Source organism: Xenopus laevis, chromosome 1L, assembly GCF_017654675.1.
Source record: "Xenopus laevis strain J_2021 chromosome 1L, Xenopus_laevis_v10.1, whole genome shotgun sequence".
NCBI lineage: Eukaryota > Metazoa > Chordata > Amphibia > Anura > Pipidae > Xenopus > Xenopus laevis.
In genome coordinates, this window is record NC_054371.1 from 119,570,805 (window position 1) to 119,584,889 (window position 14,085).

General features: G+C 36.5%; 1 protein-coding gene across 6 annotated transcripts in view; it reads left to right on the top strand.

The window, feature by feature from the left end:
* Window positions 1-11,845, top strand: part of rnf38.L (ring finger protein 38 L homeolog) — a 148,479-nt gene extending 136,634 nt beyond the window's left edge. For 3 of the 6 annotated variants that reach the window (XM_041562698.1, XM_018256545.2, XM_018256556.2), the window contains 10 exons: window positions 1,019-1,212; window positions 2,022-2,235; window positions 2,352-2,519; window positions 3,309-3,479; window positions 4,802-4,963; window positions 6,174-6,280; window positions 7,708-7,792; window positions 8,094-8,215; window positions 10,907-11,006; window positions 11,594-11,845. In XM_041562698.1, coding sequence (XP_041418632.1) covers window positions 1,019-1,212; window positions 2,022-2,235; window positions 2,352-2,519; window positions 3,309-3,479; window positions 4,802-4,963; window positions 6,174-6,280; window positions 7,708-7,792; window positions 8,094-8,215; window positions 10,907-11,006; window positions 11,594-11,656 — 1,386 coding nt within the window. In that variant the 3' untranslated portion in view covers window positions 11,657-11,845. Of the gene's footprint in view, window positions 1-1,018; window positions 1,213-2,021; window positions 2,236-2,351; window positions 2,520-3,308; window positions 3,480-4,771; window positions 4,964-6,173; window positions 6,281-7,707; window positions 7,799-8,093; window positions 8,216-10,906; window positions 11,007-11,593 lie in introns of all 6 variants that reach the window. The other 3 variants (XM_041562685.1, XM_041562691.1, XM_041562694.1) reach the window with 3 other exon arrangements.
* The last annotated feature ends 2,240 nt before the right edge of the window (window positions 11,846-14,085 follow it).

The window sequence follows — 14,085 nt, forward strand, 5'->3', positions numbered from 1 at the left end:
TGAAACCATAATAAAATGACTGGATTTGACTCATCTTCGGAAGTAGCTGAATTTTAAATTAGCTTGATGCATCTTTTCCAGGCAAATCAAACAACTTTTTTCCCTTTTTATATATATATATATATATATTTCAAAGAGATGCTATTGGTGTTTGCATAGCACAATTTGTATTTAAAAGGCACTTGTGCAGTGTTCCAGCTTTGACATGCAAATGGTGTTGAAATTGAATTTGAGTAACTTTGATGAGATTGCTGTGCTCGCCATTAATTCTTTAGGCTTGCCCTTGCATTTCCAGAGTAGCTGTCAGATTTAAATCCGATGTACTTGTAAAATGTGGTCCTAAAGAGAAAAAAAACAAAGGATTGTTTTTGTAAACTGTAGCAGATTTTACATGAAATGTTTTTGCAGCAATAATTTGCTTACTCTTGTTACTCTGCTTCATGATAAATGGTTCATGAGAACTAAACTATTGGAAACAATGGGAAACGATTGCTAAGTTGTTTGATTAAATTTGTTGATTACCAGTAAGACCGGATGTAAAAAAAAAAAATATATATATATATATATATATCGATTTTTGGAAAACTCACAGCTACGTATCTGCCAACATATTACATGGGCCTAACAATTTTTTGTTATTCTAATTGTCTCCCTTGAAAAATCTGTTTTATATCAAAAATATCAGCCCGGTGTTTTTCTTCAAAAAAATGTTCTAAGAAATGTTGAAAAAAATGAATATTTGTGCTCTTTATACCTTGTGGCCCTCGGCCACCAGCAAATGTGGTTGTTGGACTCCCCAGAGAACCTCAGAGTTGTATTTAATATATTATACACAAATACTGCTACTGTTTTCAGCTTCCATAAAGGTTTTAATCCCAAATATAGGCTTTTTGGTATCTGCAGACCTGGTCGGTGCATTGATTATGGCTTTTATTTGAATCATTAATAATTTCTTATAATGGGATATATAGCATTGTATATATTTTGTGTTTGTTTAAATTTATTTTTTGTGTTGCAGAACGAAGACAGTCCCAGCCCCAAGCGACAGCGGCTATCTAATTCAGTTTTTGAATACGCTGCAGCATCGCCTACCCCATCTCCCCCAATGCGACCATGGGAGATGACATCAAATAGGCGGCCTCCTTCGGCTCGGCCTAACCAGCACCACTTCTCAGGGGAAAGATGCAACACTCCCGCACGGAACAGAAGAAGGTGAATTCATTATTTTGCCATACTCCAGCTAATCGATCACAGTCCTGTGGAACAGATGTGAAGTAGAGTAAACCCACCAGTTAAGTGGAGGGTCCAGGTGCACTGCCCTGTTGATAAACTGTGTGTGGAAAGTGGAATGGATATCAGTCCACATCCAGACTTTGGGATTGTCCAGACCCCTATTCTTTTATGAGGGATTCGTCCAAACCGAATCCAAACTCTAATTTGCTTACGAAAGGAGGAAAAAACCCCATCCACATGCATCCGCACACAGAGAAAATTTTTATCCCCTTAATCACATGATTTTAAGGATTCGGTTTGGCCAGGCTCTTAAATTCGAACGGGTCCTGTTGAAAAAGGCTTTAATTCTGCCAAATCAAATCCAGGATTCAACGCATCCCTTGCAGCATAAGCTCATTCTTAATTTTTTGTGCTGTACCTAGCATTTATTTATAGGGAAGACCTTTGGGAAGGTTCTACCGTTTTTAAACACAACCATGTGGCAATTGGCAAACAATATGTTGGTCAGACAAATCAATTACTTGAGATAATTGCCGTAGACATATCAAATATTAGAATTAAATGCAAGACTAATGTGTCTAAATGTTTAATATACAGGTGGAAGTTTACAGTTTTTCTTAGTGATGAATATTGAACATGTAACTGACTAGCCGTGGTGGAGATATTGGGTAAGAAGTGAAGTGGATTCCCGATGATATGAATGTTATTGGTTAGATTGCAAGTCATCAAAAAATGCATTGTACAATTGGGACCCCTATATATCCATGTTCATATTTTTTTTCCTTCAGCCCACCTGTGAGGCGTCAGAGAGGGAGAAGGGACAGACTGGCTCGTCACAACTCCATTAGCCAAGATGAAAATTATCACCATCTCTCTTATGGGCAACAGCAAGCAGTAGAAGAGCCTCGAGCCTTCCACCCACCGAATGTATCCCCTCGCATGCTCCATCCAGCTGCACATCCTCCACAGCAAAATGCTGTAATGGTAGACATTCATGAGCAGGTATAAAACATTGTCTCATGGTTTTTTGTTTTTTTTTTTTGTTCTTTTTACTGGTCAGTATTTAATTGTAGCTTAACTTTTTTTTTTTTTTTTTTTCTTATTCCAACTCTCTCCAGATTCACCAGGGCACAGTACCGGTCTCCTACACAGTCACAACAGTTGCACCACATGGGATTCCACTTTGTACAGGACAGCACATCCCTGCTTGTAGTACACAGCAAGTTCCTGGGTGTTCAGTGGTCTTTAGTGGCCAGCACTTACCAGTCTGCAGTGTGCCTCCACCTGTAAGCAGATAAATAGTAAAATAAGACGACTCATTTTCCATAAGCTATATCTTGAAAACATATTTTGGTTAAAACACAAGGGATATTTAATATATTTCTTATATTGCATAAGAGCCATGCATAAACTTTAAATTATATATATATATATATAGCTATGTATATCTGTGCAATATTAACAACAATGGTATCCATTATAACAGCTGCATTTAATGAAACTCTGATTCTGCTCAGCAGAGCCAAAGATAAGAAATATATCAACTTGTATATCAATTTAGAACAGTTTATAGAATTGGTGACACCCCCCAGCACTGCATTAGAAAGACATAAGAAGGTGAAACTTCAATATTAGAAAAAATGGTCATAAATAGAGAATATAATGTATTTGAAAAAAAGTATTTCTGGTGAACTGTCTGAAAACAACTGAACTGGTAAAAGTGCTGTAAGGCAAAACCACTTTAAAATCAGGAGATGTAAAATGTGTGTGTAGAGTAGGCAAACTTTGTGTTGTGCGTGTGTTGGTGTTTGTATGTGTGACAGGGCATGCTGGACATAAAAAAATAGTTGAACATGTACCACAGACACCTCTTATATATAATTATTATATTGCTTCTAAATTAAGATGAGAGATGTCCATACCCTTATTTATCCACTATTTCAAACTGGACCCCTAAGTTCTTGTGTGTTATTGCATGAAATTGTCATAGATTGTTACAGCAAAAATCAGCTTGCCGTCAGCACTGGTGTCTGTTTAGAGTATTTATTGTGGTATTTTTTTTTCTTTCTTTACAGATGATTCAGGCCTGTTCAGTTCAGCATTTACCAGTACCCTATGCTGCTTTCCCACCCCTCATTTCAAGTGATCCGTTTCTTTTGCATCCACCCCACCTTTCCCCACATCACCACGCTCACCTTCCGCCTCCTGGTCAGTTTGTTCCCTTTCAGACACAGCAGTCACGTTCGGTAAGCAAAGCTCTATCTCTTTGTGCTTTACAAAAGGTGTTGGATCCAATTCACACTGTCAGCCTTCAGATTCTGTTTAAAACATGTGGACCTATAAATGTCAATCCTTGCTCTCAGAATAACTACAGTGGCAAGTTGGTGAATTCTTATTGAGTTTTTCACTATATCTGCACAAATAAGACCTAAACGGAGACCTGCATTTCATGCAAGTCCTAACGAGACCCTAATTAAACAAAATAATTTTTCTTGTTTATTTATTGAGGAAAAATTACATATCTGTGGCTGCTGAATGAAATGCTCAATAACAAATACAACAAATAAAAAATTAAATCAAATTGCAAATTGTCTCTACGTCATACTAAAAGCTGCACAACCCCAAAAACTTTTGTTGTGTGAATTATCTTCTGCATTTCACTGCATTTTGCATTTCATTTAGGAGTAGGAGAGGGCCTGCATAGAAATTAGTAATAAAAAGTAGCAATACATCATGTGTAGCCTTACAGAGCATTTGTTTTTAGATGGGGTTAGTGACCCCCATTTGAAAGCTGGAAAGAGTAGAAGAAGGCAAATAATTAAAAAGAATAAGAAAGATCAATTGAAACGTTGCTTAGAACTGGTCATTCTATAACATATTAAAATTGAACATAAATTTGAACCACCCCTTTAAGAATCGGGTGTTTTGATGAATGGCAGGATAATTAGGTGCCTCCTCCTTCTTTAAAGAACACAAATCTGGGTCTTCACTATCCACAGGTTTGTGGAAGTGTCATGGCTTGAACAACAAAGGAAATTTCTGAGGGCCTCTGAAAAACAGTTATTGATTTTCACCAGGCTGTAAAAGGTTTTAAAGTGTTTGGACTCCACGTAGTCACTGACAGATCATATACAAATAGAGGCAATTCAACAATATTGAATAAGTTCAACCAAATCCGGCTAAACACAGGCTTCTAAAAGCAGATTACTCCCCCCTCCCACAATGAGTCTATAACTTCATGGGGACTCCAAACGCCTGCCTGGCTAATATTAGGTAATTTAGAAAATCCTTATGTGCTGGGACTGTATTTGTATGTTGATTTGGTTCTCCAAACCGTAGATACTAATTTTGTAGTCTTTATCTAAACTTATTAAGCAGTTAAATGGAATTTTAATAAACAGCATTTTACAGTTTTATACATTACTACAAATATGTCTGAATATGAATAATATAGTTTCACATTATCTAAAAATTTCTACTGATACTAAAGAATCCCCCTTTATATTTTTGTTTGTTTTTTTTTTTTTTCTGAATGAAGGAAAGTAATTTGCACAACTCTCCCCTGCAGCCTCTGCAAAGGATAGAGAATGAAGTGGAGTTGCTTGGAGAGCATCTACCTGTAGGTGGGTTTACGTACCCTCCATCTGCCCATGCTGCAACACTGCAACCGTCTGCCCCACTACAGTTCATAACTCATGATCCTTTGCACCAGGAAGTTTCATTTGGTGTTGTAAGTATGTTTTTGTCTCCTTTGCATGCTGGTATATTATTACTCCATTTGTTATTTATCTTATGTGTGTAAATGGTAGCTGCCAAAGCATAAAAAATGGGTAAAAGTACTCCGAACCTTGAGCAATTATTGGGGGGTTGGGGGGGGCCTTACCTTTTAATAGCCCGAGAGATATATGAAGCATTATCTAATTAAACATGTTTTATTATTTGCACCAAAACTTTGTTTTATTCTAAAGAAGCTGTGAGCATGCCTTTTATGGTCTCTGCAAGGTTAAAGAATAGTGGTCTAACCCTCTCTGCATGGCTGGACCACAAATCCGTGCTTAATTATTTTCTTCCTAAAACCTCCACTTTGCCTAAGACATACCATTAATTTTATTATCATGGATTTATGACACACCACAGAGCTTGTACAATAGAAAACGTTTATGGTTTTGAATGTGTGGGCCCTCCCAAAGCAGGGTCCACAAAATATCCAAAGAGGTTTCCATCTCTCGTTTTGAGAGACTTTGAGACTCTCTTTGTACAGATAAAGAATACTAAAATAAAAATCATTGCCTGCACATAAAATTTAAAAGCTACACAAACATTATTTTGAATGAAAACGTATCTTAATCTGTAGCACTAGTTATTGACTTGAATAACAGACAAATAAATGTCATTTAAACAAAGTATTTTTTTTTTTTTTTTTAAAAATACAGCCTTAAAATCAGTTAAAAAAAAAAAGAAAAGATGCTTTGATTACCAACACCACTAGATGGCAGATTAAGATGCAGGCTGGAGATGTACTTGAAAATTCAAATAAGAGAACAGATTTAACATTGGGTCCCTGCATGTTTAGGGTGCAATGTGCCCTCTAAGCGGTGTGCAAACAAACTGAGTCCAGTGCGCACAATAAATGGTGTTGTGAACAAAGAATTCTGTGTGAAATAACATGATTTTGTAATTATCACTCACCCACTTCTATGCATGCTCAGATTTAAAAAAAAAGCCTGTCTAAATTTGAGGGAATATTGTGTGGGTCCCCCACAATCCCCTTAATTAATAGGAAGCTTCACCCTATGTTTGTGCTAAAATGGAGGGCATTACAATTCTAAATTGAGTTTTAACTTGTGAAACTGATCCACTCACTTAAATTAGGTCTCCTGAAAAATTGGTTAAGAAACCTTAATCTACATGATACTAAAAGGTGAATTATTTATTTGCAGCCTTATCCCCAATTTATGCCTCGAAGAATAACTGGACGAAACCGATACCGATCACAACAACCAATGCCACCACCACCTTATCATCCAAGTCTTTTACCCTATGTACTGTAAGTGACAACAGTAAATATTTCTTCTGATGGCTCTCTAGTTTCCTCCACTGCGTAATGGTTTAGCTAAAAATATCTAAAAGGATACTGTGATATATAAAAGGTTTAATTTTGTTTTCATTGCTTGGGTTTTTACTGCAGTGCGTGTACAGGTATCTGGAAATCTTCATGCAGAATGCTCCGAATTCTCTAGTAATAAAACAGTACCTTGTACTTGATCCAAACTAAGTTATTGGAGGCATAAGTCCTTTTGGGTTCATACAATGTTTAAATTTTTTTTAGTAGACTTAAGGTATGGGTATCCAAATTACAGGAAGATCCAGAAAACCCCAGGATTCTAGATAACTGGTCCCATACCTGTTTTTGTGCATTTACTCATGTAAACTGGAATTGCCATACTGCTTATTTCAAGTTGAAGTGAAATGAAAATGCCATTACCAGTGTATTTATTGGGGAAAATGTAAAGAACGAAAAAAAAACCCATTAAAAATAACACTCAGAAATGGCGTCTCTATATACCAACTAAACGTATACAGGGTTGTATGTTTCCTTTTACTATATTATCATTTATAGTAGAATTTATATTTTAAATATTTTCCCTAAAAGCTTTTATTGTATAGCTGATTGTGTGCAGGCACCATTTATTCTTTGACTATTTGCATCAATACAGACCTGCAATATTTTATTAATGCAAATGCCTCCATAGCTCTATTGAGCTTAAGTAGGTGGTTGTTGTTGTTGTTGTTGTTTGCTCTATACCTAAACACAGAACACTTAAACTCAGTCAAGCAACACTGGCAGTGGTGTGTTATGGAATCTGATTTCCGCATGACCATATGTAAAGTTGGATAAATATTTTAATAACAATCAGGGAAACTAATATTATTTGAGGGGAACTCAACATGGTTTCTTCTCAAAAGAAAAAAACAATCATTAGCTCTAACAATGTTATCTCTTCAGGCCCAAGCCCAACACAACATAGAAAGTTCAGACCACAGTCTCTGATAAGATAGCACTAATGTCTTGTAAGTTGAATGTAAATATAGGCCCATGTGCAAAAGCAGAAAATGTGGCTATAGTCTTCTTTTAACAACCTACCTGCCATAAATTGTAAGACTTAGCGATGACTGTGTAGCACATATCTGGGAGAATTGTAGATTTCAGATGCATGTTGTCTAACACATGCTGGGGAACAGTAGAAACTGGGTATTTATATGTAGAAAATCTTTTATGTTTTTTGCAAATGCCACAATTTTGCTGCCTTTTTATTTTCCACTTAATTCATTAGGGCATGCTGATCTTTTGGTAAGCAAAAAATGACTGCCTCAAAATGCCGACATCTGGTAAAATAGTTGTGTGTTCCATGATTTTGCATTGCACTTATTTAAAGGATGCAACCGTTAAGACTTTTTCTTCTCTTCACTTAGGTCAATGCTTCCAGTGCCTCCTACCGTTGGACCTGCCTTTAGCTTTGAGTTGGATGTTGAAGATGGGGAGGTGGAAAACTATGAGGTTGGTGTATGTACTCAAGTCATTTTGCTATTTTAAGGGATGCATGCTGACATTTTACTGGGAATCTTATTATGTCCTGTAAAGAATATTTGATCAATCTAATATGTGTTGTTGTGTTACTTTTGTCTCCATAATTACATTTTACAGTACTGCCAAAACAGAGGGCCAGTAGTGAACATAACTCTTAATAATAATTATAATTATTATTCCTATTCTACAAAGATTTGTTTAGAACAGTCCTGTAGTATGAGCATAATTAGTACATAGTATGATTTCTAACCTGGGTGCTGTTTCATTGCAGGCATTGCTGAATCTTGCAGAAAGACTGGGTGAAGCCAAACCACGGGGACTAACAAAAGCAGACATTGAACAACTTCCATCCTATAGGTTTAACCCAAACAATCACCAGTCTGAGCAGACATTGTACGTATTATAAACGATCATGCTTTATATGGGTATTTGATAAAACAATACGTTTTGTTGTATGCTATGTTACGCTATACACCAAAAATTTAAATTTTTACTCTTATGTTGAAAAATACACTCCAGCTCTAATAACTCCTAGCAACAAATGATATATTTGTTTTAAAGGGAAAATATAACCCCTCTTTCTAACATGAATATATTATTGGGATTTGGTAGAAAAAGTCCAATCCCTCCCTCGCCTTGTTCCATTATGGGTTACGGAGTCCCTCTGCTTTCCAAAGAATCTACACCACCCGCAATGGGCAGCAGAGGGACAAGAATCCATAACTTCACAATGGCACCAAGAAAATGGTTCATCAGTGTGTCAATGCTTCTTTTGAACCTGTGGAATCAGGAATGTTTGTGATAAATTAGCTTGTGTCAAAAAAAGGCTGATCTATTTTCCCTTAAAATTGGTTACCTACAGTTTTGTTCCCCAAGTTCTAGAATACAAGGATTCTCTTTTACGCACTCTATCTGTGTTGAGTGTTTTATAGCCATGGCCCTTGTGACTTTTCCCCACCCACTTATCTGATACATCTTGTCACTGTAATGATTCTGATGCTTCACTGACCATAAAGGAGCTGAATAAGATGTTGATGTTGATCTTGTCTAGCATTCAGTAAAGGTCACTTTTGGTTAAAAGGTATACACAGCTTTTAAATTTGTTTTGGTACAAATATATGTCTTTGGCAGTCAGATCTGCCATAGTGGTTCCTAAAAGAGAATCTTGTAATATCCAATCCACGGGCAAATATGTCATGAAAAATGTTTACTTGGTTTTACTTGATAACTTCTCAATACATGTGAGCAAACCTGTGCTACTATACAGCAATACAAGCTTTATAATCATTGATTTTGACAAATATAGATTAAAAAAAAAAAAAAAGTTGCATCTGAAAACCAATTCCATGCTTTCAGGTTAACGTAATTGATCAGTTTATGTTGCTCTTACAAGTTCAATAATTGTCTGCCCATAAATAAATGAGCCCTCTAGTGGCTATTCTTCTCAAACCAGAAAATGCAGATTAACCAAGCTTGCCCTGGCCCCACAACCAGCAAGATGTTTACTTTTATTAACTGGTATCCTTTATTTATAACAGGGATTGATTTATTTGGAACAGGCCTCATATGTTTATATGAAATACCTTTCTACAGTAAAACATAGCAAAAAAAAAAAAATAGTGCAAAAAGTAAAGCAAGGTATATATCTGGGTCACAATGCAACTTAAAGGAATTGTTCAGTGTAAAAATAAAAACTGATTAAATAGGCTAGTTAGTTAGGCAAAAATGTAAAGATGCTGGAGTGACTGGATCCAATACTAATAAAGCTAAAAGCTGAAGTCTATAAGGCCAGTCCTAAGGGCCAAAGTTTCTTGGAATATAGCCGCCAGTCCAAAAGGGCCCAAATGTCAAGTTTCAAAAATTATACTATGTTCTATTCAATGTTAAAAATCAATATTTATTCAGTACAGATTTAAAAAAGTACGCATACAGACCCATTTATGCTCCGCCTTACGCATTTCATACCCAGTGGTACTTAATCATAGGCACTAGTAATGCTACATTTGACTCCAACATTTAAACCCATGGAGATCCCTCCCTCAAATCTTAAAACCAATGACATGTTGCCACATGACACTCTTGATGTTAAAGCAACACTGCATATAAGATCAATTAGGCCACATTACCTTTTCGTATGCACCTACATTAAACATATTAGCAAGGGACTTGTGCTACCCTGGCTACCAGATCAGTAACCAATAAGGGACTTGAGGGGAGGCCACATGGGTCATATCTGTTGCTTTTGAATCTGAGCTGAATGCTGAGGGTCAATTACAAACTCACTAAACAGTTATGTACCATGTGGCCCCCCTTCAAGTCGCTGACTAACTCGGTTATAGAGCTGAAAAGCAGGAAGTTGGATTCTGGCTATTAAATTAGACATCCAGTCACTCCAGCCTTTATACATTACATTTTTGGCTAACTAACTATATTAGAAACATTTTTTATTTTGCACAGCCTATCTATTTACACAGTTTTTATTTTCACACTGAACTGTTCCTTTAAATAGGATTGCCCTTGAACATAGTTTAAAATAAAAAAAGGAGATAAAATACTAAGGGGGATATGTAATAAAAGGGACTAAATTTGCCCAGGAGCAGCAACCAATCAGCAGGTAGAATTTACTGGTCACCTGTTTGAAATTATCATGTTTCCAGAAACATGCTTTTAAGATAAAAAATACAATTTAATTACATCTTTTAAAATATCAAACAATCCCCTCATGGAGCCTAACGCGTTTCATGCTTACCTAGCACTTAGTCATAGGCAATCTCTGAGATTAAAAGCATGTTTCTGGAAATTTTTGAGGCTATACCTCTATTTGATCACTAGAGGACTCCAGCATGCCAATAAATATATACTTGCGTCTATTTCCAAATAATTTAGAGTCTAAATAGATACCTGTTTGAAAGCAAACATCTTATTGGTTGATATTGGCCACTGCTCTTGGGCAAACTAAGTGCCTTTTATTACATATGGGGGTAAATTATGTGAATGATGGCAAGTATTAATAGACTTTGCATATCTTGCGGGTGCAAGGCATGACTGTATTACAGCACTGACCATTATCTTTGGCTCTTTCAGATGTGTAGTATGCATGTGTGATTTTGAGTCAAGACAACTTCTTAGAGTCCTGCCGTGCAACCATGAATTTCATGCCAAGTGTGTCGACAAATGGCTTAAGGTGAGATTACTTCTTAATTACTTCTTAAATTTAAAGGTAAAAATAATAAGTATAAAGGTTTCAGGAATTTTCCAGAGGTGCAATTTTTTGTAGCCTACATGAGCTATAAGGTATAATATATACTGATGTTTAACATAAGGCAAATAGAGCTTTCCTATATTTTATATTCAAAATCCATATTCTTCCGCCACGGCTGAATGCACTGCCACTCATGTGATCAGCTCACATTGACTTGCCCCTTATTATGAAATAGTTTAATGATGGGCACTCTCAACTCAAAACAAGACCCCACTATATTTTGTACACACAAATTGCAGTCAAGTTTAGGAGAGTATCTTTTTACAAATGTGTAGTTGCAAGTATGTGCCTTTTCTCTCAGGAATTTGACCCATTGAGTTTGGCAAAACATTTGCCACCGACACCCATTACAGTAAAAAAAATGAATGACGCGCAACGCCATTCAGGTCTATGGGCGTCATTTAAGCAGCAAACAAGGTGAAAAAATTCACCCATCCCTTCTTAGGAACTGTCGTGTCTGTATTAGGTTGTTCTGCTTATAGTTAATCATGTTTCTCTGTGTTTTGCAGGCAAATCGTACTTGTCCTATTTGTCGGGCAGATGCTTCAGAAGTGCACCGTGATTCCGAATGACCAATCTCAGAGCACAATTAAAGCTTGGGTGTTCCTAGTCACGTGCGTGTGTTTGTGTATGCTCACACACCAACTATCCATTGAACTGAACCCACGTGGCTTCCGGCCTACTCTTTTCACAAAAGGGTCAATGGACCTCTTTTTGCACTGTGTGATTTAATCAATTATAAAGCTTCTGATTAGTCTTCACAATTATGGGATTGTTCTACTAACAGTGTGATTGGGACTCCAAAGATTATTATTATTTTTTTATATACCTTAGCTTATTTTGTGTGTGCACTAACATTCCCTGGTTTTTGTGTGATCATTCCGAGTGTTTTGCTGCAAGATTACAGAGGTCAGTGATCTTTTAGCATGTGCTTTTATATTTAAAAGGAAAAAAAAGAAAAATCAAATGCAGTGGTAGCTCCAAACAATTTAGCAATCTACCTTATTATAGAGCCTTCAGATACTGTGAGTGTGGACGGATGGAGTGTGTATGTGTTACAATGTGGCTTTGTGCGTTTGTTGGGCACGAGCGTGAGTCTGTGTGCTTGAGAAACAATATACCAGCATGTCCTGAGAAGTGTGCGGGTGTAGTATTACATATGCTGCAATGTATAATCTTGTGTGTTATTTAAACAGTACTAGTACTGTACACTGGTTACTTTTGTTGTGTTTGCAGTTGCACACTGAATGCTATGGGTGTAGCAAATAATTGGCATTTCATAATTATTTTTTTTTCTTTTAATATCCCCTCCACTTAATCAGGTATTCATTGATTAGAAACCAGCCTTCCCTTCTTAAACTGAACATATTCTGTATTGTGGACCAGTTCTGATTTGCTTCTCACTGCAGGAAAAAGAAAAAAGGTGCATTTGTCTTGTTCAGATTTCACAATTCTTAAGGAAGTTTCAGAACAAAAATGTTTACTGCATAGATCTTATTAAAGTGGAACTATCACGAAAATGAAAATTGAATATAAGCTTCCTCATACTAAAGTAAGAAATTTTCTAAATACAATCAAAAATCCAAGTTTAGCATCTGTTTCTCTTCATTCTGTCTTCTTGCAGCAGTTGGGTGTCAGATAAATGATCCGATATATCTTATAGGGGAGGCTTCCTTTCCTAGCAGATGTATTAGAGCTCACTCAAATAACTGATTCCAGTACAAACAAAATCTAACAAAATAACTGCCTTTTGCACAAATTCTGCATGTAGAGAGACAAGATTTCTTGTGATTTTAATAGACTGCACTCTAATACATCTTCTAGGCAAAAGGAGCCCCCTATAAAGATATATTGGATCTAACTGTCAATGATTATCTAACGCCCAACTCCTGAATGAAGAGAAACAGATGCTGAGAGGGGAATAGTGAAGATGAACTTGATTATTCCAGAAACAGTACAGAATTTTTATTTGATTATATTTATGAAGTTTCTTATTTCAGTATGCTGAATCTTATATTTAATTTTGGTGATAGTTCCCCTTTAACTGTCTGCTCTCTTCTGGGGCATTTCAGTCGGCAATTGTCACATCCTCCTGTTCTTCCATAGTTCATGTGTTTAATGAGATCTTCCTTTGGGATGTAGGTGTACCATTTGTGTCTCTTCAATAAATTTATCATAAAGCTGGGATGTTGTTTCCCTTTCATGACTGTATCTGAGCATTCGGTTACTTTTCACTCTTCTCACACGGTTTTGTAATCATTTTATCATTGAGTGAGGTTTAGTTTAAAATGACACCGCTAATACAATACACCTGTAAATGGTTTAAGCTACTAGAAACTGCTTCATTGTTGCTCCTAAAGCTATGGTAGGAATAGATGTGATCAATGTGAGGCTTATTTAGTAGCCATGGAAGTTTTTGCAACGGTGCAACCAATATTGGATATTCATGTTGAATATTCTATTTACAGGAGAATGATTAATGGTTATTACCCCAGTAAAGTGTCCTATACCAATCAAAGAGCAAATCTGTCGGTGAGTTCTAGTTCATTTGTATTAGGGAAGAGTGTAAAGCCATCCTTTATTAAAAAGTCCGTAGATTGAGTTACTTTTATACTGCTCATTAATCACTTACCTGATACTCAGGGCTGGTCCTCCTATTTGCTGAAAACTGTACTGGGCCAGGTATTTCAGTAGGAGCACCACTTTATTTTTATCTTATTCTTTGGACCCAGGACGGTTCGTGCAAGCTTTAAGGTTGGCATTTCACTCTGCTGTGCGTTCATGTTCCAGGAGTTGAGTATGAAGAAGCAGAAGAGAATTGCTCCGAGGTGTTTTACAGAAATACCCCAGGCCAGTGCATGTTTCAGAAAACAGGAGCACCGGCCAGAGGTACTAGTTAAGTGTTTATTATCAAAGGGCGTTCCTTATAGTTGTACACCCCAGTAGATGGAACTTTCCTTCTCCTATAATAACGGATGCCAATGTACGTTCTAATGACTTT